Source organism: Ctenopharyngodon idella, chromosome 17 (genome assembly GCF_019924925.1).
Source record: "Ctenopharyngodon idella isolate HZGC_01 chromosome 17, HZGC01, whole genome shotgun sequence".
NCBI lineage: Eukaryota > Metazoa > Chordata > Actinopteri > Cypriniformes > Xenocyprididae > Ctenopharyngodon > Ctenopharyngodon idella.
In genome coordinates, this window is record NC_067236.1 from 537854 (window position 1) to 564993 (window position 27140).

Below are 27140 nucleotides of genomic sequence, written 5' to 3' on the forward strand. Positions count from 1 at the left end.
CTCATCACTCCGACGAACAGGAAGGGGGCCAGAGCAAATTACTTCTCCTGACATTGTACTTGCGAGTTCACACACCTCTTTAATGTTAATTTTAGTGATCTCCGACTGGCGAAGTCGAACATCATTAGTGCCGACGTGAATAATAATCTTAGAGTATTTATCATTAGCATTAGCCAGCACTTTTAAATTTGCTTTGATGTCAGGTGCTCTGGCTCCCGGCAAACATGTGACTATGGTGGCTGGTGTCTCTATTTTCACGTTCCGTGTAACAGAATCGGCAATAACTAGGGCATTTTCAACAGGATTCTCAGTAGGTGTATCACTGAGTGGGGAGAACCTGTTTGATGTTCTTATTGGAACGGAAGAGTGGTGTTTTCCGCGGCTAGGCCGCCTCACCGTTACCCAAGTGCCCTGCTGCGCGGGCTCTACAGCCGGAACCGAACAATGTACAGAGTTCACTAAGCTAGTCGCATCCAAAACAGTATCTGAAGCCCTTGCATTCTTACTATCCTCGATTAAAGTTTGGATGCGTGTCTCTAATTCTGAGATTCTCTCTGTCAGCCTGACTATTTCCCTACATTTATGACATGTAAATCCCTCGTCGCTGACAGAGAGAGCTATGGTAAACATGTGGCAAATGGAACAGGTAGCAATGCTGGGAGAGGATGACATGACTCACCGTGTTTGTAGACTGATCCGACTTATTTTAGTCAGATAATGCACTACAAGCCAGACTCCAAGGAGTCAATCCATACACATTTTTTTAGCATGTCGATCTTGTCGGGTGGCTGTTAAGAATGCAGTTGAGTCAGTTGAGTTTCAGAATTTAATTTGAGATGCAAGCAGAATACAGGATTATATTTTGATATTGATCTTAAGGAACACATTAGATTGACTTTCTAATAAATTCATGCTGTAAGTGTATAGTTTCTGTTTTTGTTTTAATAAAAATGTCTTTTTTCAGCATGAATTACCTATGAACATTTTGTCATACAACATATATTGTGTATGATATGTATTCACAGAAACATTAATTGATATAATCAGGGTTTGAAATGCCACTTATAGAACGTTGTTAAATTTATATGTATTTCATAATATTTAATAACTTTCAGATATTTATTTACACAAATATTTATTTATAACAAATTTATTTTACATATAAAATATTTATTTTACATGTATTTTATATATTTTATTATTATTATTATTATTATTACATATATATTTATATGTATTTTATTATTAATACATTTATAAAATATGTATTTGTATAAATAACTTTATTAGAATTTGCCAATGAGCTGTTTATTTATTTATTCATTTATTTATGCCTTTATAAAAGAGAATAAATAAGCATTATTAGTCAAAATGTATAATGATTGTACTATGCCGAATTGAAATAGAACGTGGTTGTCACTCTTGTAAATAGTTGAACCGAACTTTGAATAACTACTAACTAAGTAACTTTTTTTCCACTATATTTGACGGTACTAAACTACTGTGAGTAATCAAAATGCTTTTTAACAGTGTCATGAATTAAGCCCTTTTTAGATTTGGTGTTGATAAGGCAGTTGCGAGGAATGTGAATAATGAGTTTAGCTTCGGAATCAAAAAGTCGATGTCGGCAGCTTTAACAGCTCTGGTTTGTACTTCTCTTCCCATGAACCCCTGGGATCTGGAACTTATTAATCTATCAGCACCTCAACGATTATGAAATGACATTCTCTCCTGTAGGGATTTGCTGGAGTGCTCCATCTACTTCAATATACAAAAGTTATAAATGAAAAATCGAAATGTGCAAGACTGACTTTAAAACTTCTTATTAGCGTGACTGCTTCAGATAAGCGACATGACACTTGAATGTATATGAAAAGTGAGCGCTCGCCAAAGAAGATTCATCTTGCGGGCAATCAAGGTTTCATCAGTGGGAAAGAGTTCTAAGTTCTTACAGTTAAGATGGTGCATTGGAGTATTTGGTAATAGAAATCGAAGCCATCTATAGTTTTATAACCTTGTGTGCTTTCATTACACATATTTGTGTTTTGAGTACTATGAGGCATGTTGTATCAGTGTAGTTTCTTTGCACCTTTATCCAGAGCTTGTCATATATGCTTGATTTAACGCAGCAAGAATAATGATTGTGCCTGCAATTTCACCCAATTAAAGTCAACAGTCATTTACTGTAGTAGGTAATGCAGTCTTTCTAAAATCTTGCAAATTAATTTATGTGGTTTAATTAATTGTAATTACAGCAATAATGTCAAATAATGATAGATTTATTCTGAAATTAAATGCACACTTTCACCATCACATCATTTAACTCTTGTAAATTATTATTAGTCGAAATTAATGATAATTATTGTACAAAACTGTACAATAATTCTGTAATTTCTGTTTGTAGTTTTTATAAAAACAAGCATAAACGTCATACAACATATAAATTGTTTTTGTAAATATTTCATATACATTTCATAATACGTTTCATTAATTTATATACATTACATAATATTTATTTATACAAATATTTATTTATAGAATTTATTTTACATATAAAATATATTTTACATTTATTACTTTATTATATTTATTGTATTTATTTTTATGCCTGCTTAATATTTTTCTATAATTTTGCTATGCTTTTTTGTTTGTTTGTTTATTTATCTACTGTATTTATTAGCATGCCTGTGTTTATTAGTGGCTTTGTTGATTTTTCATGCCGTAGAAAAGGTCTGTGTCTGTCTGGACTAATCAAAGTCCTCCTGTGAGCCTCCTGCCCTCCTGTCCAATCGATTCACATGCTTAGGTCTTTTTCCCAGTAACTGCTTGAGATATTATACTCTCAGCAACACACTTGGATAAATTTAATCTTCCAAACACCTCTCATTGTTATTGTGTTCAGGGTTTGTTTCCCAGCTCACGCCTGTATGTGTGCTCCTCTCACAGAGAAACAGCTGACGGCCAGTAACTGTCTGGGAGTGTTGGCCATGGCCGAGGCGATGCAGTGCACCGAGCTCCACAACATGGCAAAAGCCTTCGCCCTGCAAAACTTCCCTGATGTGGCCAGTCAAGATGAAATCCTGAACATTTCCAAAGAAGATCTGGTTAGTTACATGTCCAACGACAGCCTAAACACGAAAGCTGAGGAGCTGGTCTATGAGACAGTCATCAAATGGATTAAAAAGGATCCCAGCAGCAGAGTCCAGGTAGGAAACCGGAGATCAACCCTTGTTAGTGATGTTAATCACACTGTTTTCATTGGTGGTCATTTATAAATATGCTAGAGCTGCTTGGCAATGATCATGGAGATCTATTTTCTTGCATAATGTCCCATGATAGAGAAGTAAGTTCTCTAATCAAATGTGGTACATGGGAATTTGGATGCAGCTTATTTCCTCTAATGTTTTGAACTTTTGTGGCCTTTTGTTTTTAAACCCAATTTATCCATGATAGGCCTACCACAGTCGGTCTTCCGTGTTTTGTTTGTTTACTGCGTGCATTCAGAGTATTCCAGACATCCTATCTAGTAGAGAATTACAATACCGCAAAAGTGTGGAGTCAGTGTGTGTGTATATCTCTTCTACATCAGCTCAGCTACAATGTGGCTGAGCTTTATTTTTCAGAAATATAGCATATCTTACCATTGTTATGCTGACGAATCCCAATTTAATTTCCCAGTGAGTGTAGACAAGAATTGTTCATCTGAGAATGCCTTAAATTGCTTCAAAGATGTTAAACATTGGCTGGCAAATAATTTCTTACAATTGAGAGCAAAACCGAAGTCTTGATCTTAGGTTCTTCTTTGTCTTGCTTACATGGCCTACTGTAGTTTCCCAGTTAGGTCCGTTGTCGTCGAACATACAAGATCATGTGAGGAATCTTGGAGTGATTTTTGACTCATCTTTACTTTTCAATAAGCAGATCAGTGCTGTTGTCAAGAGTAGTTTTTACCACCTGAGATCGATTGTTAAAGTAAAACTTTTTCTTTCCCTGGACAGCTAAACTTGGCAATTGTAATCCACTAAATATTAAATATACTAAAAGTTACTTGATTACATGCTGTTCTGTAGCAGAAAAGAGATAAACTGACTTTACGAGAAGCATATCATCCCACTCCAGCTGGACATCAGAGATTCAGGTCTGTGTTAAAGTAAATACAGGCCAAGATGTCATTTTTCCTTACGAAAGGTTTATGTTTACTGTTTAGACCAATAATCACAATGAACCTTCTTCAGACTTCCTTGGTTCCTTTCCAAAAAACTAGTGAGCATTTTAAGGGATCACGTGTGTTTCTGCACTGCAAAAAATTATTTTCTTACTCAGTATTTTTGACTTGTTTTCCAATACAAATATCTATACTTATATGAAGATACATTTACTTGGTTTTAAGTCTTGATCAAAATGAATTGAGTTTATACTTAAAACAAGAAAAAAAAAAAAAAAAAAAAAAAAAAAAATCTGCCTATGGGGTCAGAAAAATACACTTAATTCAAAGGAAAAACAAGTTTATTATTCTTAGCCCAATGGCAGATACTCACTTAATTTTGATACATTTTTTCAGCAAACAAGACTTTATATCTCATGTCACTTTGCTTCAAGTTAATGCATTTTGATTTGCAGTAAGAATGTTTAGATATTTCACTGTTTAGATGTTTAGATCTTTCCCAAGACAAAATAACTTGTTTAGAAAATCTTCTTTTTTTTTTTTTTTTTGTGGCATGAAGGCTGTGCCAACAATTCATTCAATACTGAAAAGTATTGCTAAAAAAGTTCAGTCATCTAAATAAATGTAAAGTGTTTTACTTAATATTTGTATGTTCTATGTATATTTGTGCGTATTACAGTTTCACTACAACAGCTTTCTATGTTTTGGGACAAAGCCCATGCCTGAAGGTCTTCAAGTTTTATAAATGGCACGTTTTCTCTAGTGTTATAGCGCTAACTTGTTTCTGTGGGCTAAGAAACATACACATTACGCAAGCATACTGCTAAAGGGTTTATTTTAAGTTTTTAAAGAGTCAGCAGTAGTTAAAACCTGTGCTGTGGTAATTAAGATTAGCATTGGTTGCATTATTTAAATGTCACCAAAAGAAGCTGTCCTTTTAGAAGTTCATGTCAAATTGAATGGAAAAGCGTACGAATGTGCAGTGTTGGGAGAGCTATTTTGACACTTGTTTGTCAAGCTAAAAAACATACTGGTTATTTAAAGTAGTTAAATTGCAGTCAAGACATTCAAGTTAAAACTTTTTTAGGGCAAGCTAGTGTACAAGCGTGTGTGTGTGTGTGTGTGTGTGTGTGTGTGTGTGTGTGTGTGTGTGTGTGTGTATGTATGTATATATATATATATATATATATATATATATACAGTACTGTGTGCAACAGTCTTAGGCACATTAGTATTTTCACCCCCCAAAAATTGTTTTAAGCCAGTTATTTATATCTTTTGCGGTATTGTGTCAGTAGGAAATATCATTTTACATTTCCAAATATTCCTTTTGCCATTAATTGTATTAATCCAGTGAGATTTTTGTATGCACAAGCAGGCTGACAACAGCCGGTATGCTCTACACGGAGATCTGATCTCACCATCATCGAGTCCATCTGTGATTATATGAAGAAACAGAAAAAACGGAGACAGACTAAATCCAGAAAACTGTGGCAACGTCTCCAATACACTTGAAGAAACCTACCTGCAAAGCTACAGTACTGTGAAAAGTTTTAGGCACTAATGTAAAAATGCTGTGAAGTGAGAATTCTTTCAAAAATAATGTCATAAATAGATTTTATTTATCAATTAACTTATATTAACTCAATCAAATCAATATTTGGTGTGACCACCCTTTGCATTTAAAACAGCTTTTTTCCTAGGTACACTTGCACATAGTTTTGCAGGTAGGTTTCTTTAAGCGTATTTACACACACACACACACACACACACACATATATATATATATATATATATGTATATATATATATATATATATGGAAAAACAGTGTCTGTTTTATTGATATTAATTATGTAAGCAATATAGGTACGAGAGGCTGTGCTGTATCGTGAATAAGTCACGGCTGAAGGGCGTTGTTAGGCACGACACGAAGCGGAGTGCCTGCAACCCCTTCAGCCGTGACTTATTCAGGATACAGCACTAGCCTCAAGTACTTTATTGCTTTTATAAAATGGTTACCACACAATACAAATATTAAAGCCAGAAATATGTATCAATGCAACTTTCATGAATTAAACTTTTTCTAAAAGCCTTTCTTCCACCGGAAAGAAATAGTCCCTGACCGTGAACAGCAACAGAAGTTACATTTTCACACCATTAGATGGCAGCAAAGACTGTCTTTATGAGTATGTCAGTCAGTAGCAAAGACTTTTATATTGAAAAGACTGAATTGTTTTGAAAGCGGAACAAGATGCAACTGACAAATGCTTTGACTAGCACTGTTAGTCACGTGAAAACCCCTTAAATGTTAAAAGGACAAGATGATACATCGGACATTTAAACAGATTTTTTTATTATGAACATAGGACTGACCTGAAGGAAAATGCTAAATCTGCAGGTAAAAATGCTAAAATGCAGGTAATAAACTCGCTCAATCTTTTTCTCACAACACTATTCTACATAATACAGTAAGCTTCTATGAACAATATCAATTGAGAACATACAGTTTACATTGCTAAGAGTGGTTGCTAAGGGTGTTGTGTAGTGATACACAGAACCTTTGGGTGAAGTGGTCATAGCTGTGTTTTATTGTGAATAAAACACAGCTATTGACCAATCAGAATCAAGGACAGGAACTAACCGTTTTATAATGCAATTTAGTGGCCAGGTAGTATCTTTAGCATTCGATTTTACTTTTAAAGACAGAAAAATAAATATACAAGTATACCAGTAAATGGATTCAATACAATAACTATTCACAATCTAGTTTTCAGCCATTTGTTCACTTTGACCAATTATTTGTTAGTTTAAATCAAGAATTTACATGGTTGTACCACCTGATGTACCACCTGCTTCTGCTTGGATGCCTGTATTAGCTTTTGCCTATGCTAGCAAGTTCAATGGTAAACTAGCATTTTCTTAGTTTTATATTGGTTGTATCAACCTACCCACGCTTGAAAGTAGCTATTTGTATCGGTATTTGAGAGAGATCTACAAACCCTTTCTCTCTGCCACAAGGATCAGTTGGGGTCCTCTGAATGCTGCATTATCATGCTAACATTTATTACCTTGCTATTTCATAATAAAAGACCCATGTTTGCAGTTGTGCCACCATGACATTTGAGAATGTACAAATTTTTTGTATAAAGTTTTTTGATAACAGTTTACAATAAGGTCTCATTTAATGTATTAACTAACGAACTAACAATGAGCAATACATATCTTATACTATATTTGTTAATCTTTGTTAACGTTAATAAAAAATACAGCTGTTCACAATTTGTTTGTTACTTCACAGTGCGTTAACTAATGTTAACAAATACAACTCTTGATTTTAATAATGTATTAGTAAATTTCATTTTTCTAATGTGTTAGTAATTTTTTTTTAAACTTTTTTTCTTTCATACATTTTTTCATTAATTTTCATTCAGTCAATTTTAAATGAACTGTTAGATTATTTAATATGAGTTTAAGATATGTTTTATTTATTTGTTTGTTTGTTTGCAACCAATAGACATTTATTGCAGCAAAAGTGTATTAGGCTAATCCAAACACAGAAGTTACTCTTCAACGCTGTGACTACACTCCGCCTATTTGGCCTATTTGCCTATTAAATAAATTTGCTTTTGGAATCTCAGAGCCAATTGAGCACACTGTTTGGAGTGCATGAAGCGTCTCTTTGAAACTGGATCAGATGGCATGAGAAGGAAACAGCAGAGATTGATGCAATGACCTTATGTTTATTTGGCCCTGCACTGCCTCCATTGAGAAGGAGCTGGATAGGAAATCAATCTGAATTCAGGCTGAAATGAGTTCCTCTACTTCACGCTGTTCCCCTGGGGTTTAGCCTATGAAATCACAAATCCGGCATGGCACTGAAGCAGAACTTTGGGGAAAAAAACATTTCTTCTTTATTTACAGTCTTTTGGGCTCTCTCACTCTGTCTCTTTTTTCTGTTCTTTTATTCTGCGTATCGAACAGTTTCTCCCCAGTTTGACAGACAAGTATATAAATCACACACTGTAACTTTATGGGCTTTTCTTCTCTGTCTTGTTTGGCAAGTCTAAATATGGAAATGTGGCGTCGTTGTATGCAGTTGGATTGTTATAATGTAAGTGGATGGAAAATGAAAAGTGTTTTATGCCCTAAACGCTTGATCATTTTTAAAGAGCCTCGGGGTGTTTGAATAAGAGACTGTATCTGAACACAATTAAAACAATAATGTTTTTTTCAAGAATATTGACTTCTGTTTCCCAAAGCTAATTGCTCTTATATAAGAGTTTTTTTTTATTTATTTATTTATTTATTTTTATGCCATAATTAACTTCTTTTAGCAGGTTCACATAATTCAACATTTGAAATATACAGTCTGGAATTAAATCAGCCTAAAAGAGCTGACCTAATGAATATCCAGAAAACACATCTTTTTGTATAAATTGAGAATCTGTAATATTATCCTACAGCCTTGAAATCATGTCTAAAGTAATAAGATGCACTATTTTCACCATAAAACAGGTTCAGACATTAACAAACCGTTTTATGTAAGGATGGTTTTTTGTTCTTCAGACTGTTTTAAGTGGTGATATAAATGTGTTTTTGTTGTGTTTTGAGGTCACTCTGAGCTCTGTCGGGTCAGTCGTTTTATTGATGGTCTCTCTCAGGTCTCAGGTGTTCTCCAGCGTTGTCTCAGTAGATTGGCTCACAGCTGTATGTCTGTCTCAGTCTTTCATCTCACAGCACTCAGCACACAGAGAGCAGGTGAACTTTGCTGCTGTGTTGATCTCCCTCTGATTTTGATTGTCAGCTTTACTGAGGTTGAATCCAGTGTTGAACTGTATGCTATGGATTAGATGGTGTGTGTCTCCTGTTCTCTTGTCCACCGTGTTTGCTAGCCAATTTAAAGGGGTCATAACATGAGAAATCAAATTTGCCTTGATCTTTTGACATATAAGAGGTCTTTGTACCATTAAAATTCAGCAATTTTCATAGCTTAAAACGTCCTCTTCATTATAAACAGTATTTATTTAATCAAGTTCCAAAAAACGGCTCGTTTTGATATTATGGGGTCTGTGACGTCACACGGGCAAATACATTCGCATGTGACTGCCTCTAGAGCAAGACATCGATGAATAGTCATATATCGTCACACCATAAGCCCCGCCCACTGGCGATCAGTCGCTTAACAGCTGACATTTGCCAATACTGGATGTGAGCGTTGCGTTAAAAGCAAATAAAACATTATTTTCACTGAGGCTGTCTACACTAGATACAATATACTGTAAGGCTGCACTTGACTAAAGATTTTTCTAGTCGACTAGTAGTCATTCATTTAAGCCATTAGTCGACTAATTGCACGTTTATTTTAATAAGCCATAAATCATAATAATGAGCCTTTCACCTATAAAATACATAGCCTAATCAGCACTCAAGCGCACGCATAAAGCTTGCCACACCGGCATACGTAATGAATATGAGTTTGTCATAAAAAACAGAAGGAGACTGTCTGAACATTTTAATACAAACCCCAAAGTTTGGACATTTTGTAAAATGCAATAAAATGAAGAATATGTGATTTGTTATTTATTTCTCTCTAACCTCTATTTAACTGACAAAAGTACAAAGAAAAGATTTCCAATGTTTTCACTGAACAACATTATTGTATTTTGTAAGTTTAAACTAATTTAGATTTTGATGGCTGCAACACACTCCAGAAAAGTTGGGACAGAGCCATGTGTACCACTGTGTCATATCACCTTTCCTTTTAATTACAATTTTTAATCATTTTGGAATTGAAGATACTAATTGTTGCAGTTTTGCAAGTGGAATTTTTACCCAATCTCGCCTGATACAAGACATCTGCACAACAGTCTGTGGTCATCATTATCTGATTCTCTTTTTCATGATGGGCCATATATTTTCAATAAGAGTCAGATCTGGACTGCAGGCAGGCAGTCAAGCACATCCACTCTACGGTGTAGAATGTCTAGAAACCAATCTGATGTATCACGTGCAGAATGAGGCCTGGCATTGTCTTGCTACCCAGGAAAGATGTCATCTTGATGGCAGTTTATGTCTCTGTACAATCCAAATATATGCCTCCATGTCAGTGGTACCTTCACACAAATGCAAGACACCCATGCCATTTGCACTGATGCACCCCCAATACCATGACATATGTTTTCTTTTTGCACCTGTCACTAGCCTTTTCTAATCGACTAATGGTTAGTTGACTATTAGGGGGCAGCCCTAGTATACAGTTGTTCAGATTCTAATGTACTCCATGCACTTGAGTGTGTCGACAACAGGACAAATGGAAAAGTGATAGAATCAGGCCTGGTTCTATAGGAGTGCTAGAGGGTGCTAAGCACCCTCAGTTGATACTGTAGTAATACTGGCAAAACTGGTTTAGCAAACGCTTCAGTGCATTTTTGTGTTTGCGCTCTGGAGAACGTCAAATATTTCTATTTACAACGTGTTTTTGCAGCGGTGAGCAATGTCGCATAGTTGTTTATCTCTTGAATGCAGTGGCCAATCAGAGGTGTTTAAGTTAGTCAAAATCCACTCACCACTCAAAACGCCAGTTTTATTCAGTGCCGAGTTCTGCATGCTCGTGAGTCCTCTCATTAACAAACAAAGTGTTTACACCATGTAAGTAAGATATTTTTTGTGCATTGTAGACAGCTTCATTGATTATAATGGAACTTTGTGAGATCGCCATGAACTGACAAAGCGACAGCTTTTTAGTGATTAAAGGGAGCACACTTTGCACGCTTTCTAGGCTATATAAGCCATTGAATAAAAGTAGGCCTATTGTTTTTCATGCTACATAGAAAATCAACAGCCAATTGCACCAACTGCAAAGTTTCAGAAGTGACATCTACATATAAATGTGGGATTCACTCTTGAACCTGCAATGATTGAGATGACTGAGAGATAACCATAGCACAGGATAGACATATGACAAGTTAAAATAGTAACGCATTAAGCAATGTAAATGCAGCAATATATATATATATATATATATATATATATATATATATATATATATATATATTAGTGCTGTCAACGTTGACGCATGCAATTAATTTTTTTCAAGTTTAACGCATTAAAAATATTAATGCAATTAACGCAGCATCCTTTTTTTTGTCATCCTTTGGCTAGCATTACAATATATAATCACGCTCTTATTCATGCAAATGAACACTCCAAAAGAGAAAAAGAGAACGCACTGTCTGTGAATGTCCTGTCACATACGCGACGCACAGAAAGACACAATTAATCACAGAAAAAAATTGTGATTAATGGAGTTAATTTTTTTTAATCAATTGATATATATATCAGGGGCGTTTCCTCCGAGGAGGCAAGGGAGGCAGTGCCTCCTCAAAAAAACTGGATGAGAAAATAATCGATATTACAAAAATAAAACAACGCAAATGTTGCTAAATTTGGCATTAAAAAGTGTAAAAGTCACTTGTTTTTCTAAAGAAACACTGTCAAACAGCGACACCCGCAGGTGAAGTTACAGCAGGGAGTCCGCGTCTCTGTGCCTCCCTTCAGCTCATAGAAACAAAGCAGAGCCCCCTAAGCATGCGGTGGGTTTAGTGGGGGGTAATTGAGAATCAATGGGGGAAAGTCACGTGAGAGGAGGCAATGCCTCAATTGCGCTATGATTGGATATAATCGGTTATGATTGGACATGATTGGTTCGTGCGATAAATCCCACCTTTTGTTTTCGTGCGCGTTCTCTTTGAATCGGCCTGAATGAAGACAGTGATGGCGTTAATGGGAAGACTAATTAAAAAGTAAGTAAACAACTGTCACTTAGATATCGCCGCTTTGTCATGTCAAAATCAAACTCGAAATGGCCTGAAAACATTATGACTGAGGGGGCTTTTAGTGAGCAATCAGCGTGGTGAAATTAAAGGTACATCTTTGTGTCTGTGAGTGAGTGACCAGTGTGTACAAGCTTGATGACTGCTGAAAATAAATTGACTATTTAAAATAAAAGCTTAATATTAGTATAAAAATAATATATATTGTTTAAATTGTTACTGCCTTTAGTTATTATTTTGGAATAAATGTAAAAATGTGTAAAAACACTAACTTGATGAAATTTGTACTTGGTTTTAATAAACAGAACATTACATAGTGTAAAAATAACAAAATAGAATTGTATTTGGTCTCTCTTTTTATGTAATTTTCGCCGCCTATACAGTTCCCTCCATATATACTGGGACAGTAAAGACAAAATTGCTCTGTTAGCTGTGGTGTCAAGACATCTATAAATATGATTAAAAGATTAATATGAGGCAATATAAGTAAGTACAGAATGTCACATTTTATTATTGACTGTTTCAACACAAAATGTTTTACCAACTAAGAAGAACAGCACTTTTAGAGTTTCATCCCTCTGCCTAATGTGAGCATAAGAATTGGGACGGTTTAACTTAAAGCAAATGTAAAAGTGTAAAAGCTAATATTTAGTTGTAAATCCCTTGCAAGCAATCACAGGAGTGAGTCTGTGACCCATAGACATCACCAGACTCTTGGTTTCACACTTTGAAATGCTTTTCCAGGCATTTAATACAGCCATTTTCAACGGTTGCTCGTTTTGGGGAGTTTCTGCCTTTAGTCTCCTCTTCAGCTGCTGAAATGCTTGTTCAATAGGATTAAAATCTTTAGATTGACTTGGCCAATCTAAGACCCAAAATTTCTTTACCATTATAATCTCCTTGATTGGCAGTACTAGTGTTTTGGGTCATGGTCCCGTTGCCATATGAAGCACTTCCCAGTGAGTCTGGTGGCATTTTCTTGAACACTGGTAGGCAAGATTCTTTTGTACACTTCTGAATTCATTCTTCTGCTGTACTTAATGAATAAGTCATAAATAAAGACGAGTGAGCCTGTTCCAGAGGCAGACATGCATGCCTATGACATGACACTACTTCCACCATGCTTTCCAGATGAGGTTGTATGCCTTGGATCAGGGATGGGCAACTGGTGGCCTGCGGCCCGCATTGTCACGGATGATCAATTTTACAGTGAGTAATGTAAAGATTGGGTTCAGATTATAATGTTAATACTAAATCAATCCAGGAGAGGTCGCTATTTCCAGCCGATCCCCATATTAATAACAGTGTAGGATGTGCAAGCTAATGTGAAAGTTTACTAAAATTACCAAAAATAAATGAAAAATTGACAATAAAAATCGTGATTTTACCACCAAATCAGGATGGTTAACGGATTATAATTTTACCAAGTTCAAGGGGTCACCCATATGTTTGGTTTGTTTGGAAACAAAATCTGTAATGAAAGATTTTATTGTAAATTGCCATTACACCACTGCACTGCTCACAAAATCCGCTTTCCACCGTCGGGACGAACGGAATGGTAAGGAACGGTTCCAGTTGTATTTCCACTTGAGCCTGGTACGGCACAATTACAAACTGTTCTCTGCCCGTATTTAGCCAACCGTGCCAAACCGTGCTGCTAGAATGTGAATAGTGACGTCGCCACTCAGGATCGGTCACTTGTCTGTTGCCTAGCTGCCATTTTCTCTGTAGCTTGTTAACATGCTATTTGAGCTACGTGAACACAAATTGGTCATACAGTTAAAAGAAATAACTGATCATCCTACATAACGCGGTCACTATTTTCATCGCATATCTTGTGTAAACTCTTGCATAACTAAGGCAACGACTGAAGAGCTCCATTATCAGCCATAACTGTACCGGCCGGATCGGCATGGAATGGAACGGTAAAGTAAAGCAAAGAGAACGGTTTGACCCCACGGTGGAAAAGCGGCTAACGAGAAGTATGAAAGATACACATGTGATGCCAGAGTTGCAGTTTTCTTAGATTTGAAAGGTAAAATGCATAGTCAACAAAACCTTTTTGCCAAATGAAGTCAAGTCAAGTCAAGTCACCTTTATTTATATAGCGCTTTTTACAATGTAGATTGTGTCAAAGCAGCTTTACAATGATAACTGGTACATTATTTGGCTGCACAGGAGCTCTTAAAAGAATAGTGGCAATGCAGGCAGATCAAAGCACTGTTGAATATGAAATGTCAAGTCAAATGTCAAGTGTCCCCAACTAAGCAAGCCAAAGGCGACAGCAGCAAGGAACCCAAACTCCATCAGGTGACATCTGGTGGCAGACAAGTGGCAAATAGGTGTTTAAATGGAGAAAAAAACCTTGGGAGAAACCAGGCTTAGTCGGGGGGCCAGTTCTCCTCTGGCCAACAGTGCTTTGTTACGATTCAGGTAGCTATCATAAGTCCGACAGGATCGCAACATTCAAAGTATTTATTCCAGTTCCATCCAATTGAGGATCGTATTCATCATGGCGGTATGGACGGTTGTTGAGGAACTGTGTCGTGGCTGTCATGTCGATGAGGCCCTCAGAGTGGATGATCTAGTTGACTCAATCTCTGCTGATACTTCAGGGCTGCGTTGTGGTCGTGTCAAGGCGCAGGTCCTTGGTCTCACCTGGATACGCCCGGATCCGGTTGACTACGGTGAACCTCGGGATAACCAGAAAGAATAATATTAGCGTAGATGCCATTCTTCTTCTGATGTAACGAGTACATCAGGCGTTATAGTAAGTGTTCCCCGTTCCGGCTGACCTAATTTATGCAGCCTAATAATCCTTTAACAGATTTGAAAATATAAATTGGTAATGTGTTATGTGTATGCCAGGTTAAAGAAATGCGTTTTTAGTCTAGATTTAAACTGACAGAGTGTGTCTGCTTCCCGAACAATGCTAGGAAGATTGTTCCAGAGTTTAGGTGCCAAATAGGAGAAGGATCTACCGCCTGCGGTTGATTTTGATATTCTAGGTATTATCAGCTGGCCTGAATTCTGAGATCGCAATAGACGTGAAGGACTATAATGAATTAGGAGCTCGCTCAGGTACTGGGGAGCTAAACCATTTAGTGCTTTGTAAGTAATTAGCAAGATTTTAAAATCTATACGATGTTTAACAGGAAGCCAATGCAGTGTTGACAGAACTGGGCTAATATGGTCATACTTCCTGGTTCTAGTAAGAACTCTAGCTGCTGCATTTTGTACGAGCTGTAGTTTATTTATCAGGTGAGCAGAACAACCACCCAGTAGAGTGTTACTGTAATCTAGCCTTGAGGTCATGAACGCATGAACTAACTGTTCTGCATTTTTCATTGAGAGCATATGTCGTAGTTTAGATATATTTTTAAGATGGAAGAATGCGGTTTTACAGATGCTAGTAACATGGCCTTCAAATGAAAGATTGGTATCAAAGAGCACACCCAGGTTCCTAAGTGACGACGAAGACTTAACAGAGCAGCCATCAAGTGTTAGACAGTATTCTAGGTTATTACGTGAAGAAGTTTTTGGTCCAAAAATTAGAATCTCTGTTTTTTCTGAATTTAGTAGTAGGAAATTACTGGTCATCCAATTTTTTATATCAGCTATGCATTCTGTTAATTTTGTGAATTGGTAAGTTTTGTCAGGGCGCAAAGAAATATAGAGCTGAGTATCATCAGCGTAACAGTGAAAACTAACGCCATGCTTCCTAATGATATCTCCCAAGGGTAGCATGTACAGAGTGAACAGCAACGGTCCTAGTACTGAGCCTTGCGGTACTCCATATTGAACTTGTGATCGATATGACATCTCTTCGTTTACTACTACAAACTGATAACGGTCAAATAAGTATGATTTGAACCATGACAATGCAATTCCACTAATGCCAACATAATTTTCGAGTCTATTTAAAAGAATATTGTGATCAATAGTGTCAAATGCAGCACTAAGATCCAGTAACACTAATAGAGAGATACAACCACAATCTGATGATAAGAGCAAATCATTAGTAACTCTAATGAGAGCAGTCTCAGTACTATGGTACGGTCTAAATCCTGACTGGAAATCCTCACAGATACTATTTCTTTCTAAAAAGGAACATAGTTGTGATGATACTACCTTTTCTAGTATTTTTGACAGAAAAGTGAGATTTGAGATCGGCCTGTAATTGACTAATTCTCTAGGATCAAGTTGTGGTTTTTTAATAAGTTTTTGGTACGTGTCCTAGTGATAAAGATGAATTGACGATATTAAGAAGAGGATCTATAACCTCTGGAAGTATTTCTTTCAATAGCTTAGTCGGTATAAGGTCTAACATACATGTTGTTGATTTTGATGATTTAACAAGTTTAGACAATTCTTCCTCTCCTAAAGCAGTAAATGAATTGAATTTTTCCTCAGGGACACTACAATGCACTATCTGACGCGATACTGTAATAGATGGTTGCATGGTTATAATTTTTTTCTCTAATATTATCAATCTTGCAAGTAAAGAAGTTCATAAAGTCATTACTGCTGTGCTCTTTGGAAACATCAGAAGTTGAAGCTTTATTTCTTGTTAATTTAGCCACTGTATCAAATAAATACCTAGGGTTGTGTTTATTTTCTTCTAAAAGTTTTGAAAAATAAGCAGATCTAGCAGATTTTAAGGCCTTTCTGTACTCAATCATTCTCTCTCTCCACGAAATGCAAAATACTTCTAGTTTTGTTTTCTTCCAGCTGCGCTCCATTTTTCTGGCTACTAACTTTAGGGCCCGAGTGTGCTCATTGTACCATGGCATTGAATTAATTTCCTTAATCTTTTTTAAGCGCAAAGGAGCAACTGAGTCTAATGTGCTGGAAAAGACAGAGGCAATAGTTTCTGTTACAACATCGAGGTCTTCTAAGCTTTCTGGTATGCTAAGGCGATGAAACTGATCAGGAAGATTATTTATAAAGCGATCTTTAGTGGTAGAAGTGATGGTTCTACCATATTTATGGCATGGAGGCAGTTTAGCCGCCTTGACTAAATGTAGTATACACGAGACTAGATAATGATCTGACATGTCGTCATTCTGCTGCAGAATTTCAACAGCATCAATATCGATTCCATGTGACAATATTAGATCTAAAGTATGATTACGACAATGAGTGGGTCCTGACACATGTTGTCTAACACCAATAGAGTTTAGAATATCTGCAAATGCCAATCCTAATGCATCTTTTTTATTATCTACATGGATATTAAAATCACCAACAACAAGGACTTTATCTGCAGCCAATACTAACTCCGACAGAAAATCAGCAAATTCTTTGATAAAGTCTGTATGGTGTCCTGGTGGCCTGTATACAGTAGCCAGCACAAATGTCAACCTACATAATGTTACGTAAAGTACCATCACTTCGAAGGAATTATATTTGAAAGACTTTTGACTAATACTGTAAATATTACTATAGATTACAGCAATACCTCCCCTTTTGCCTTTCTGACGGGCATTGTGTCGATAATCATAACCTTGAGGACTAGACTCATTTAAAGTAATGTAATCGTCCGGTTTTAGCCAAGTTTCTGTCAAACACAGCACATCTAGATTATTATCTTTGATAATATCATTAACAATAAGTGATTTTGAAGAAAGGGATCTAATATTTAACAACCCGAGTTTTATCATTTGTTTAGCATTATTATCTCTATTTTTTATTTGTTGAACATCAATTAAATTTTTACCATTAAATGGGTTTGGAAGTTTTTTGTTTTTACTAATTCGGGGTACAGACACAGTCTCTATTTGAAAATATCTAGGTGTAAGAGTTTCTATGTGTTGGGAGTTATCTGAATTTTCTGACTTCTGTAACGTGAGGCAGCTAGCAGACGGTCGGTTTAGCCAGTCTGTCTGCTTCCTGACTTGGGCCCCAGTTTGTCATTTTTCAGTTCTAAGACTATGTGCCATATTACTAGAGAGAAGAGCAGCACCATCCCGGGAGGGATGAATACCATCTCTTTTCAACAGGTCAGGTCTGCCCCAAAAACTTTTCCAATTGTCTATGAAACCTATATTACTTTGCGGACACCACTTAGACAGCCAGCCATTGAGTGATGATAATCTGCTAACTATCTCATCACTCCGACGAACAGGAAGGGGGCCAGAGCAAATTACTTCTCCTGACATTGTACTTGCGAGTTCACACACCTCTTTAATGTTAATTTTAGTGATCTCCGACTGGCGAAGTCGAACATCATTAGTGCCGGCGTGAATAATAATCTTAGAGTATTTACGATTAGCATTAGCCAGCACTTTTAAATTTGCTTTGATGTCAGGTGCTCTGGCTCATGTGACTATGGTGGTTGGTGTCTCTATTTTCACATTCCGTGTAATAGAATCGCCAATAACTAGGGCACTTTCAACAGGATTCTCAGTGGGTGTATCACTGAGTGGGGAGAACCTTTTTGATGTTCTTATTGGAACAGAAGAGTGGTGTTTTCCACGGCTAGGCCGCCTCACCGTTACCCAAGTGCCCTGCTGCACGGGCTCTACAGCCGGAACCGAACAATGTACAGAGTTCACTAAGCTAGTCGCATCCAAAACAGTATCTGAAGCCCTTGCATTCTTACTATCCTCGATTAAAGTTTGGATGCGTGTCTCTAATTCTGAGATTCTCTCTGTCAGCCTGACTATTTCCCTACATTTATGACATGTAAATCCCTCGTCGCTGACAGAGAGAGCTATGGTGAACATGTGGCAAATGGAACAGGTAGCAATGCTGGGAGAGGATGACATGACTCACCGTGTTTGTAGACTGATCCGACTTACCACAGCTGTTTGACAGAAATGTATGCACTTATGTTCTTATACATTTTAAAAAATAGTATTTTTCATGGTAATATGGATTATGGTAATACCATATGGAACAACTATTTTTTTTTTAAATAAGCTCTTTTTAACGAGGCTGAGTTGAAAAATGTTCTCTAGGCTTGTAATCAAAAATAGAACTACTGTACATTTGTTTGTTGCAAATTTACAAACAATGTAATTGAGATGTTTACATTTCAACTGAAAACAGTTTCCCATTTGTATTAGCAAAATTGCACAAATTTTACAGTTCATAAAATCTTTAAAAACAAATTATATTAATTATACATTGATTTCCCTTAAAGGTGCAATATGTAAGATTTCTGTCCGCTAGAGGTCGCTAGAGGCCTGTTCAAAACAAAGGCGTAGCTTGATGACAGCAAGTTTGAGCGTGGAATGTTGGGACATGTGGTCTTGACATCACAGCCGGTGGAAACAATCGGGATAGGACTCAAGAAATCATGTTCATGGATGTGATTATTAATGTTACTGTAGTATGAAGCAGAGCAGGACCGAGTGTTGTGGGAGCTGAAGGAGGCCGCTGGAGCGATTGCGCAACACACGCCTCACGAGCAGCGGAACTTTTATTATGCCACAGTCGCCGGCACCGCTTCCGCTTTTCCGGTCATGAGTATGAGGTAATGCAGCTCTGTTTATCATATTAGATACATTTGAGTGTGTTGAAAATGCGTTCGCTCGGCGGCTGCTGCAAGACACTTGTTTGATACACACTGCAGTAAGATAGATCGATTTTAGAATATCATATTAAATGCTGGATGGCTTGTGTTGATAAATGGAATCAATTAATTTTAAAACGTATTGTATGATGGAGAAAATTCTGTATTACTGTTACTAAAAATAAAGCTGCATCTGATTATGCTATGTTAACTAGTGTTTTTCTCTGAGGCATGATACTTGCAAAAAAAAAAAAAAAAAAAAAAAAAAAAAAAAAAAAAATAGATTTAAGACTAAACGTGTTGAGCTATATAACAACAATTAGTTTTCTGTCTATAAATGTAACCAAATAGTTGTTCCCTTGTCTATTTAAAACCTGTAATATATTAAAGCGTCTTTGGTGTTTCTATGGTTTTTACAAAATAAAACTGGAAACCGAGGGTAACGCGGGTATGACGCAATTGACAGGCGACTCCTCAAATGTCCCGGAGCCTTGGTTAAAATTGCAATTTTCTCACAATTTACAAATAGTTGCAAACATTTAGGATATTGTAAGTACTCAAATGAACAAAATATATAAGACTGGCCTAGTGGTTTTTGGATATTTTACTGCAAAAATCGTACATATTGCACCTTTAATAAAAAGTAAATTGAGTAAGACGGTGTAAAAGATGCGAGTGTGGATTAGTAATCTGGTTAAGGAGAAAAAATGTTGGCCCTCGTCACTATCGAAGTTGCCCATCCCTGCCTTGGATCATTTGCAGTTTCTTTTTTTCTCTACACTGATCTCTGTGAGTTTTTGCAAATTCTAATAGGCTTTTCTATTTTTGGTACTGATCAGATGTTTGGTCTTGCTTTGCAGACTCTGTAATTCTGTTGGTGAAGTCTCCTGTGAACAGCAGATTTTGAGACCATCACCCCAGCTTTTACTGACAGTTATTTTAGAGTTTTTTTTTCATAGCCCTTGTCATTTGTCTATCATCAGCTGCTGTTGATTTTCTCATCTGACCTGGACGTTGTTGGTTGCTGAAGCTTGCCAGTAGCATCTGTCTTTTTCATGACATTCCTAACTGGACATTCCAAGTCAATCTTCAGATTTAAATCATATTTAACATGCATTATATCAGCTGAAGAAGAGACTAAAGGCAGAAACTCCCCAAACAAGCTACCGTTGAAAATGGCTGCCTTAAAGGCCCGGAAAAGCATTTCAACGTGTGAAACGAAGAGTCTGGTGATGTCTATGGGGCATAGACTCACTCCTGTGATTGCTTGCAAGGGATTTTCAATTAAATATGGGCTTTTACACATTTACATTTACTTTAAGTTAAACCGTCCCTTGTGAAAAAGAAGTGCACTTAATTGTATTGAAAGTGTACTTTTTGTGTACTTCAAATCTTAAAAGTATACTTTTTAAAAAGTGCACCTGCAGATAATATAATATAATTAAAATGAAAGGCCACTTAAGTGTACTTAAAAAGAATATACTTTAATGACAATATTTATTAACACACTTAAGTGCACATTTTAAAAATGCACTTTGTAATAATGTCTAATTAAGTTGTACTTAAAGAAAGTACACTTTAATGACAATATTTCTAAACATGCTTAAGTGCACTTTTTAAAACTGCACTTTGTAATAATGTCTAATTAAGTTGTACTTAAAGAAAGTACACTTTAAAGACAATATTCACTAACACTCTTAAGTGCACTTTTTTAAAAATGCATTTTGTAACCATGTCTAATTAAGTTTTACTTAAAGAAAGTACAATTTCATGACAATATTTCTAAACATGCTTAAGAGCACTTTTTAAAAATGCACCATTTTTGCTTAATTATGACTTTATAGTGTTTTAAATAAGTACACTTATTTTGATGTATTGACTAATATACTAAAGCACATGAAAAATAATTTATTTTAATTTCAACTTAAGTGTGTTGTCCAAAATGACATTTGTTAATGTATTTTAAATGTGCTTAGTCTTTAATATATACTGTGTGCATTAATACACTTGAAATGTATTTTTCTTTTGAATCTCAATACACTTGCTTATACAGTATAATTTAGTACAACTTATTGTTGAAATTTTTATCACCAGCTCCTGGTCTAAACTCGACTAGTGTCAGTTTTCTACATAATATTTGACATAAAATTTCATTTATGGAGTGCTGTATTTGTGATACTTAATGCAATAGTGCTGTACTATACATATGTGTATAATACTTTTAATATCATTATGTCGATTAAACATATTTAATTGCATTAATTGCAAGCAAAAGTTTAACAAATCTAAACAAAATTAATTTGAATTCATATTCAGTTAAAATACATTTAATTTTAATCAGACTAAACTGTAAAAATTATTGACTTTTAGTTAGGTGAATGAGTCAAGTTCTGTAAACTTACAGTCTAACTACAACAATGAATTAGAAAAACTTCAACTTAAATTAAAGCTGCAAGCAGCGATGAAAGGGCCCTCGCACCCGGGCTCACCGCCACCCGTTGGCCTTAGAAAATCAGTGAACAGTGGTCGACATGCATGTAAGTGAGAAAATACAGGAGAATTATGGCAAAGTGATTTCAAAGTGGCACACTTCCTGCTGCCAACAGGTGGCGCTTTAACCGTAACTGAATATTGCCATGTAGATGTCTTCAGGCCAGGACTATTATCGAACATGTGAAGTTTGCAGCAGATCAGACATCGTATGCCTGAGTTACAATAACTTCCTGTTTCGTGGCGTTAATCGCATACATTACCACTTAGCCGAGTGTTGCATGATTTAACATGTTTCTAGTATGTTTGGTACTTTGTGGCATATTAAAATGTGTTTCAGGGAGTGAATTACAGTGTAAAGCATGCCATTTCCTGTTGCCAGCAGGTGGCACTATGACTAACTGAATATTGGCATATAGATGTCTTTAGGCCAGGACTCTTATCACACATGTGAAGTTTAGGGCAGATCAGACACTGTATGCTTGAGTTACAATAACTTCCTTTTTCATGACGATAATAACATGCTTTAGCAGTCAGCTAGGTGTTGCTAGCATGATTTAGAATGTTTCTAGCATGTTTAGTAGTCAATTGCATATTTTAGTATGTTGCTAATAGTGCATCATATTGTTAAAAACTTCACTTCCTGTTGCCAGTAGGTGGCGCTATAACTGTAACCGAATATTGTCATGTAGATGTCTTCAGGGAAGGACTCTTATCAAATGTGTGAAGTTTGGGGTAGATTGGACATTGCATGCCTGAGTTAAAGCAACTTCCTCTTACACTGTATTAATAGCATGCTTTAGCACTTAGCTAAGTGTTTTGCTAACATTTTTTTCTAGCATGTTGCTAGCCTGTTTAGAACTTGCTGGCACATTTTAATATGCTGTCAGGAGACCATAACAGCATTAAACATGTCACTTCCTGTTGACAGCAGGTGGCGCTATGACTATAACTGAATACGTGCATGGACATGTGTTCAGGACAGGACTTTTATCAAGTGTGTGAAATTTGGGGCAGATCGGACATTGTTTGCCTTAGTTACAGCAACTTCCTGTTTCATGGCGAAACATCAAACTTTGTCAGGCCGCCAGGGACACGGCCTTTTACGAAAACTCAAGATTTTTGCAATTTAGTGTCGCACAAGCCTTATGATTACACAAACCAAATTTGAAGATGATCGGATTAAAACTGTAGGAGGAGTTTGTTAAAGTACGAGGCCTGAAAATGGCAAAAACTGCAAAAAAATTGCACAGGAAATTCAAAATAGCTGACTTCCGGTTGTGTTTAGGACTTAGCTCCAAGATACTTTTTTGTAGGTAATGGGACGGTACACGTACGTACTGAATTTCGTACATGTACGTCGAACGTAGCCCGAGGCGCACACCGTTGAAGTTTTATAGGTGGCGCTATCGAGCCATTTTGCCCCACCCATTTCTGAAACCTATATCAGATGTCAAATTTCGCCAGTCCTGACGCGTGTGCAAAGTTTTGTGAATTTTCGAGCATGTTTAGGCCCTCAAAAATGCGATAATGTTTGGAAAAGAAAAATAATAATAAATATAGCTGCAAGCAGCAATGGCGGGCCCAAGCCCGGTGGCACCGCCACCTCGGTGGCTTCAGGGCAACTGTGCATGGCAGGCAATAGGCATTTAAAATGGTTAAACATAAAAGGACTATTTCAAAGTCATTTCAATACACCACATTTACTGCGGCAGTTGGTACCCATATGATCACAAGCCACAACAGCCACATCCATGAGATCGTTTAAAATTAGATGAATTTCATGTCATAGAATATCATAGGTCAGTTTCAAATGAGTGCAGAATATCATCTTAATCTGCCATGTTTTTCTCAGACAACCCTTATAAAAATTCCAGAGCAAATTACATACTGTTATTTGTGCAAATTCAACAGTGCTCTTAGAAGTCTAATCCAATCTAATGCGAATGTCTGTGATTGCTGATGTTGTATTATCCTAACACTTCTCTTCATGTGTTTTTTGACCTCCCTGAGCTATCGTTTTTGAACCAATCTTATGCACCAAAAGCATGCTTTCATTTAAGCAATTTAGTATGTGTGGTATAAGATGAAAAAAAGAAATTATAAAATTAATAAATAGAGCCAAATCACAGAACCTGCAAAGATGATTTTAATATCAGTCAATAGTAAAGTAATAGTAAGTAATTTAATACATGTCTAGATTTTTCTGCTCACTTATGCAAATTTATTTTAAACAGCCACTTCTATAATCATGTGAAATTTACTTTAACAGGGGTTTGTAATAAATTTGAAATATATCAATAAATAATTAATTTAAAAATTATAATATTAATTGTAAAAATAATAATTGTAACTCAAACAACTTTTAGAAAACTAGTCCTGTCCAAATAGTGATATAGTGTCATGGCTTAGTTTCAAATGCGTGTGAAGTTATAATTTGCAGTTCAAAATTTTTATAAGTTCATCAATAAATGGGCAGGGGCGGATCTACCGGGGTGGCATGGGGTGGCAACTGCCACCCTAAGAAAAAGCTTTGCCACCCCAGAATTATCACAGAAAAAAATATAAATGTTACAGTGTTTCAAGTACTGCTTTTCAGCAGTGGCGCTTCAATGTGATGACATAAAAAAGACAGCGCAATGCAAAATAATGGCAAGAAAACACGTCTTTCAATAAACTGCATGATCGTTGGCTGCACGTGCACGCAGCGCGCCCAGTGTAGTCAGCTTCATTAACAAATTACTCTTATGAACCGGTTCTTTGTGAATCAAAAAAAAAAAAAAAACACACAGTGCAGCCAAGTTCACTTACGAATTGTTTTTCCATTTGTTCGTGAATCAGAAAATGACTGCTTCCCAGCTAACTCAGAAGTTCTCTGAGAAATGTAATCCCATCCGAATATGTCTGAGATTCATTTCGTAATTTTTGGCGAGCTGATTCTCCGACCGCCCGCTCCACTTTCGTCATGGATAAAGGTCCTTTTGCCATCCGATGAAACAATAACATGAAATCAATAAAAAGATCCCGATCACAGAAACTAATAGCAGAGTTAGGTAAGAATATAAACATATTTTATTTTTTTCTCGATTGCTAACACAAGTGATTCAGTTGACCCAGTTTCCCAAACCATCAGTTCTCAAAACAAAGACACATTTCTCAAAACGTTTAACAATGACAACATTAGCAAAACTTATGACACACCAGTGGAAATCTGAGAGAGAGCTGAAGGAATCATTTACGGTGGTTTTAAAGTTAAGTTACACATACAGTATAACTATAGTACACAGTACCACTACTTTAGATGAGGGAATGTACTTTTTTTACTGTACTGTAATTGACAGTATACTGTATTGTGGTGCATACCAAGTTCATATACATGTACTTTTCTCATGCTTTTCACCTACTGCCAGATCACTTTTACAATACTAAAATGAAAATAATTTTTTTCCAAAAGTTCATTGTTTTATTTTATTGTATCTGCATCTATTTTTGTATAGTGTAGTAGACATTGAGCTGCAAAATAATTCCTGAATCACAATAAGAGTTTTTATTTATTTATTTATTTTTTTACAGTGTGAATTGATCTCACTAGTGTTCACTGGGCAGTGCAGTAGTCTGTTTATTTGTTACGTTTTGTGTGTCATCTGATGCAAAAGTTTGATTTTGTCAGAAGAGAATAGGTTTTTGACAAAACATTTTATTTTGACCTGGAAGTTTGAGGTTTGTGCAAGTTGGTGTATTTTGAGATTGTGTTTATAGTTGTAAGAAAATGAGAATTGTTTCATGAATTGTGCTTTAGCAATCAAGAAAAACAATAACTAGATTGAAAAGTTTGAAAGACAAATTTATGCTGGCTAACTGACATAAAGCCAACTTAAAGTCTTGTTTAAAAAAGTAAATAGTTTGGTGTGTTAGGCCAGAATATATAGATGTTCTGGGTGTTTGCTAAAGTGTTGCTAGGCAGTTGCTGGGGTGTTGCTAGAGTATGTGGTTGATAGGGTGTGTGTGTGAGTATTTGGCTGATAGGGTGTGTATCTGTGAGCATGTGGTTGACAGGGTGTTCTGGGTGAACACACAGACATTCTGTTAATAACAGAAACTCAAAAATTGTTTGCAAAACTGTGGAAATTCAAAAGTTTTTGTTGCTCTTTAACTTGTACTAAAATGTGATTTATAGTAGCCTGTGATGTAATATGAATAAAACTGCTCATCTCCTTTTGTGATACAAGCTCAGACTCATTCAGAATCTGTTGACGTTTTTCATAGTGTCTTGACTTGGTGCCATGATGGATATTGAAATCTTGTTATTTATTTTTAATTTTAAACAGAATAGATGAATACTTTCTGGTAATGCAATATTTGTGAACACAATTGTGTATGTCAGGCTATAAATCTACAAAAACTATGCATGGGCGCTTGCTTTGGTGTTGCCAACCCCTCATAGACCTCATGCCACCCCTTTGCCACCCTATATAAAATTTTCTAGATCCGCCCCTGTAAATGGGTAATCAGTAAAAGTGTTAAAGTCCACTAATCAAGATTGTAATACACACATACACACACACACACACACACATACACTCACACACACACACACACACACACACACACACAGACTGAAGGAGTGAGAGGGGAGAGGAGGAGGGAAGGGGTAGGGGGGTTTGGACAGAGAGAGAGAGTCTGTGTGTGTGTGTGTGTGTGTGTGTGTGTCTGAAAAATCCACATTCAAACCAAAATATCTGACCTCCTGTTGGTTGGAGCTAATGACTGTAAATTAGAAAGTTTGGTTTTAAGTCCGGCTTAATGAGAACAATATGTGTACCGAGTTTGGTGACTGTAATTTAAACTAACCCCCCACTTTTGTCAAAAGATGGCGCTGTAGAGGCCCTCCTCCCTGCCTGTTTCTATGGTTTTGCCCATGTCTACTGGTTGACATCTTTGACGTTTGTATCGAGTTTCATGCATTTTGAAGCATGCTAAACATCTCAAAAGCATCCAAAACGAATATTAAAATTTGATGCGTTGCCATGGCAACAGTGTTTGAAATATCACGATTCTTTTTACAGGTCTATATCTGCTGTGTATTGACGTTACACTGATGAAGTTTGAAGCAAATCGGGTAAAAATAAGAGG

At 36.3% G+C, this 27140-nt stretch overlaps 1 protein-coding gene across 6 annotated transcripts in view; it reads left to right on the plus strand.

The window, feature by feature from the left end:
• Positions 1 to 27140, plus strand: part of LOC127498478 (kelch-like protein 29) — a 243050-nt gene that overhangs the window by 99771 nt on the left and 116139 nt on the right. For all 6 annotated transcript variants that reach the window (XM_051867840.1, XM_051867841.1, XM_051867839.1 and 3 more), the window contains one exon: positions 2947 to 3206. In XM_051867840.1, coding sequence (XP_051723800.1) covers positions 2947 to 3206 — 260 coding nt within the window. The remainder of the gene's footprint in view (positions 1 to 2946; positions 3207 to 27140) is intronic.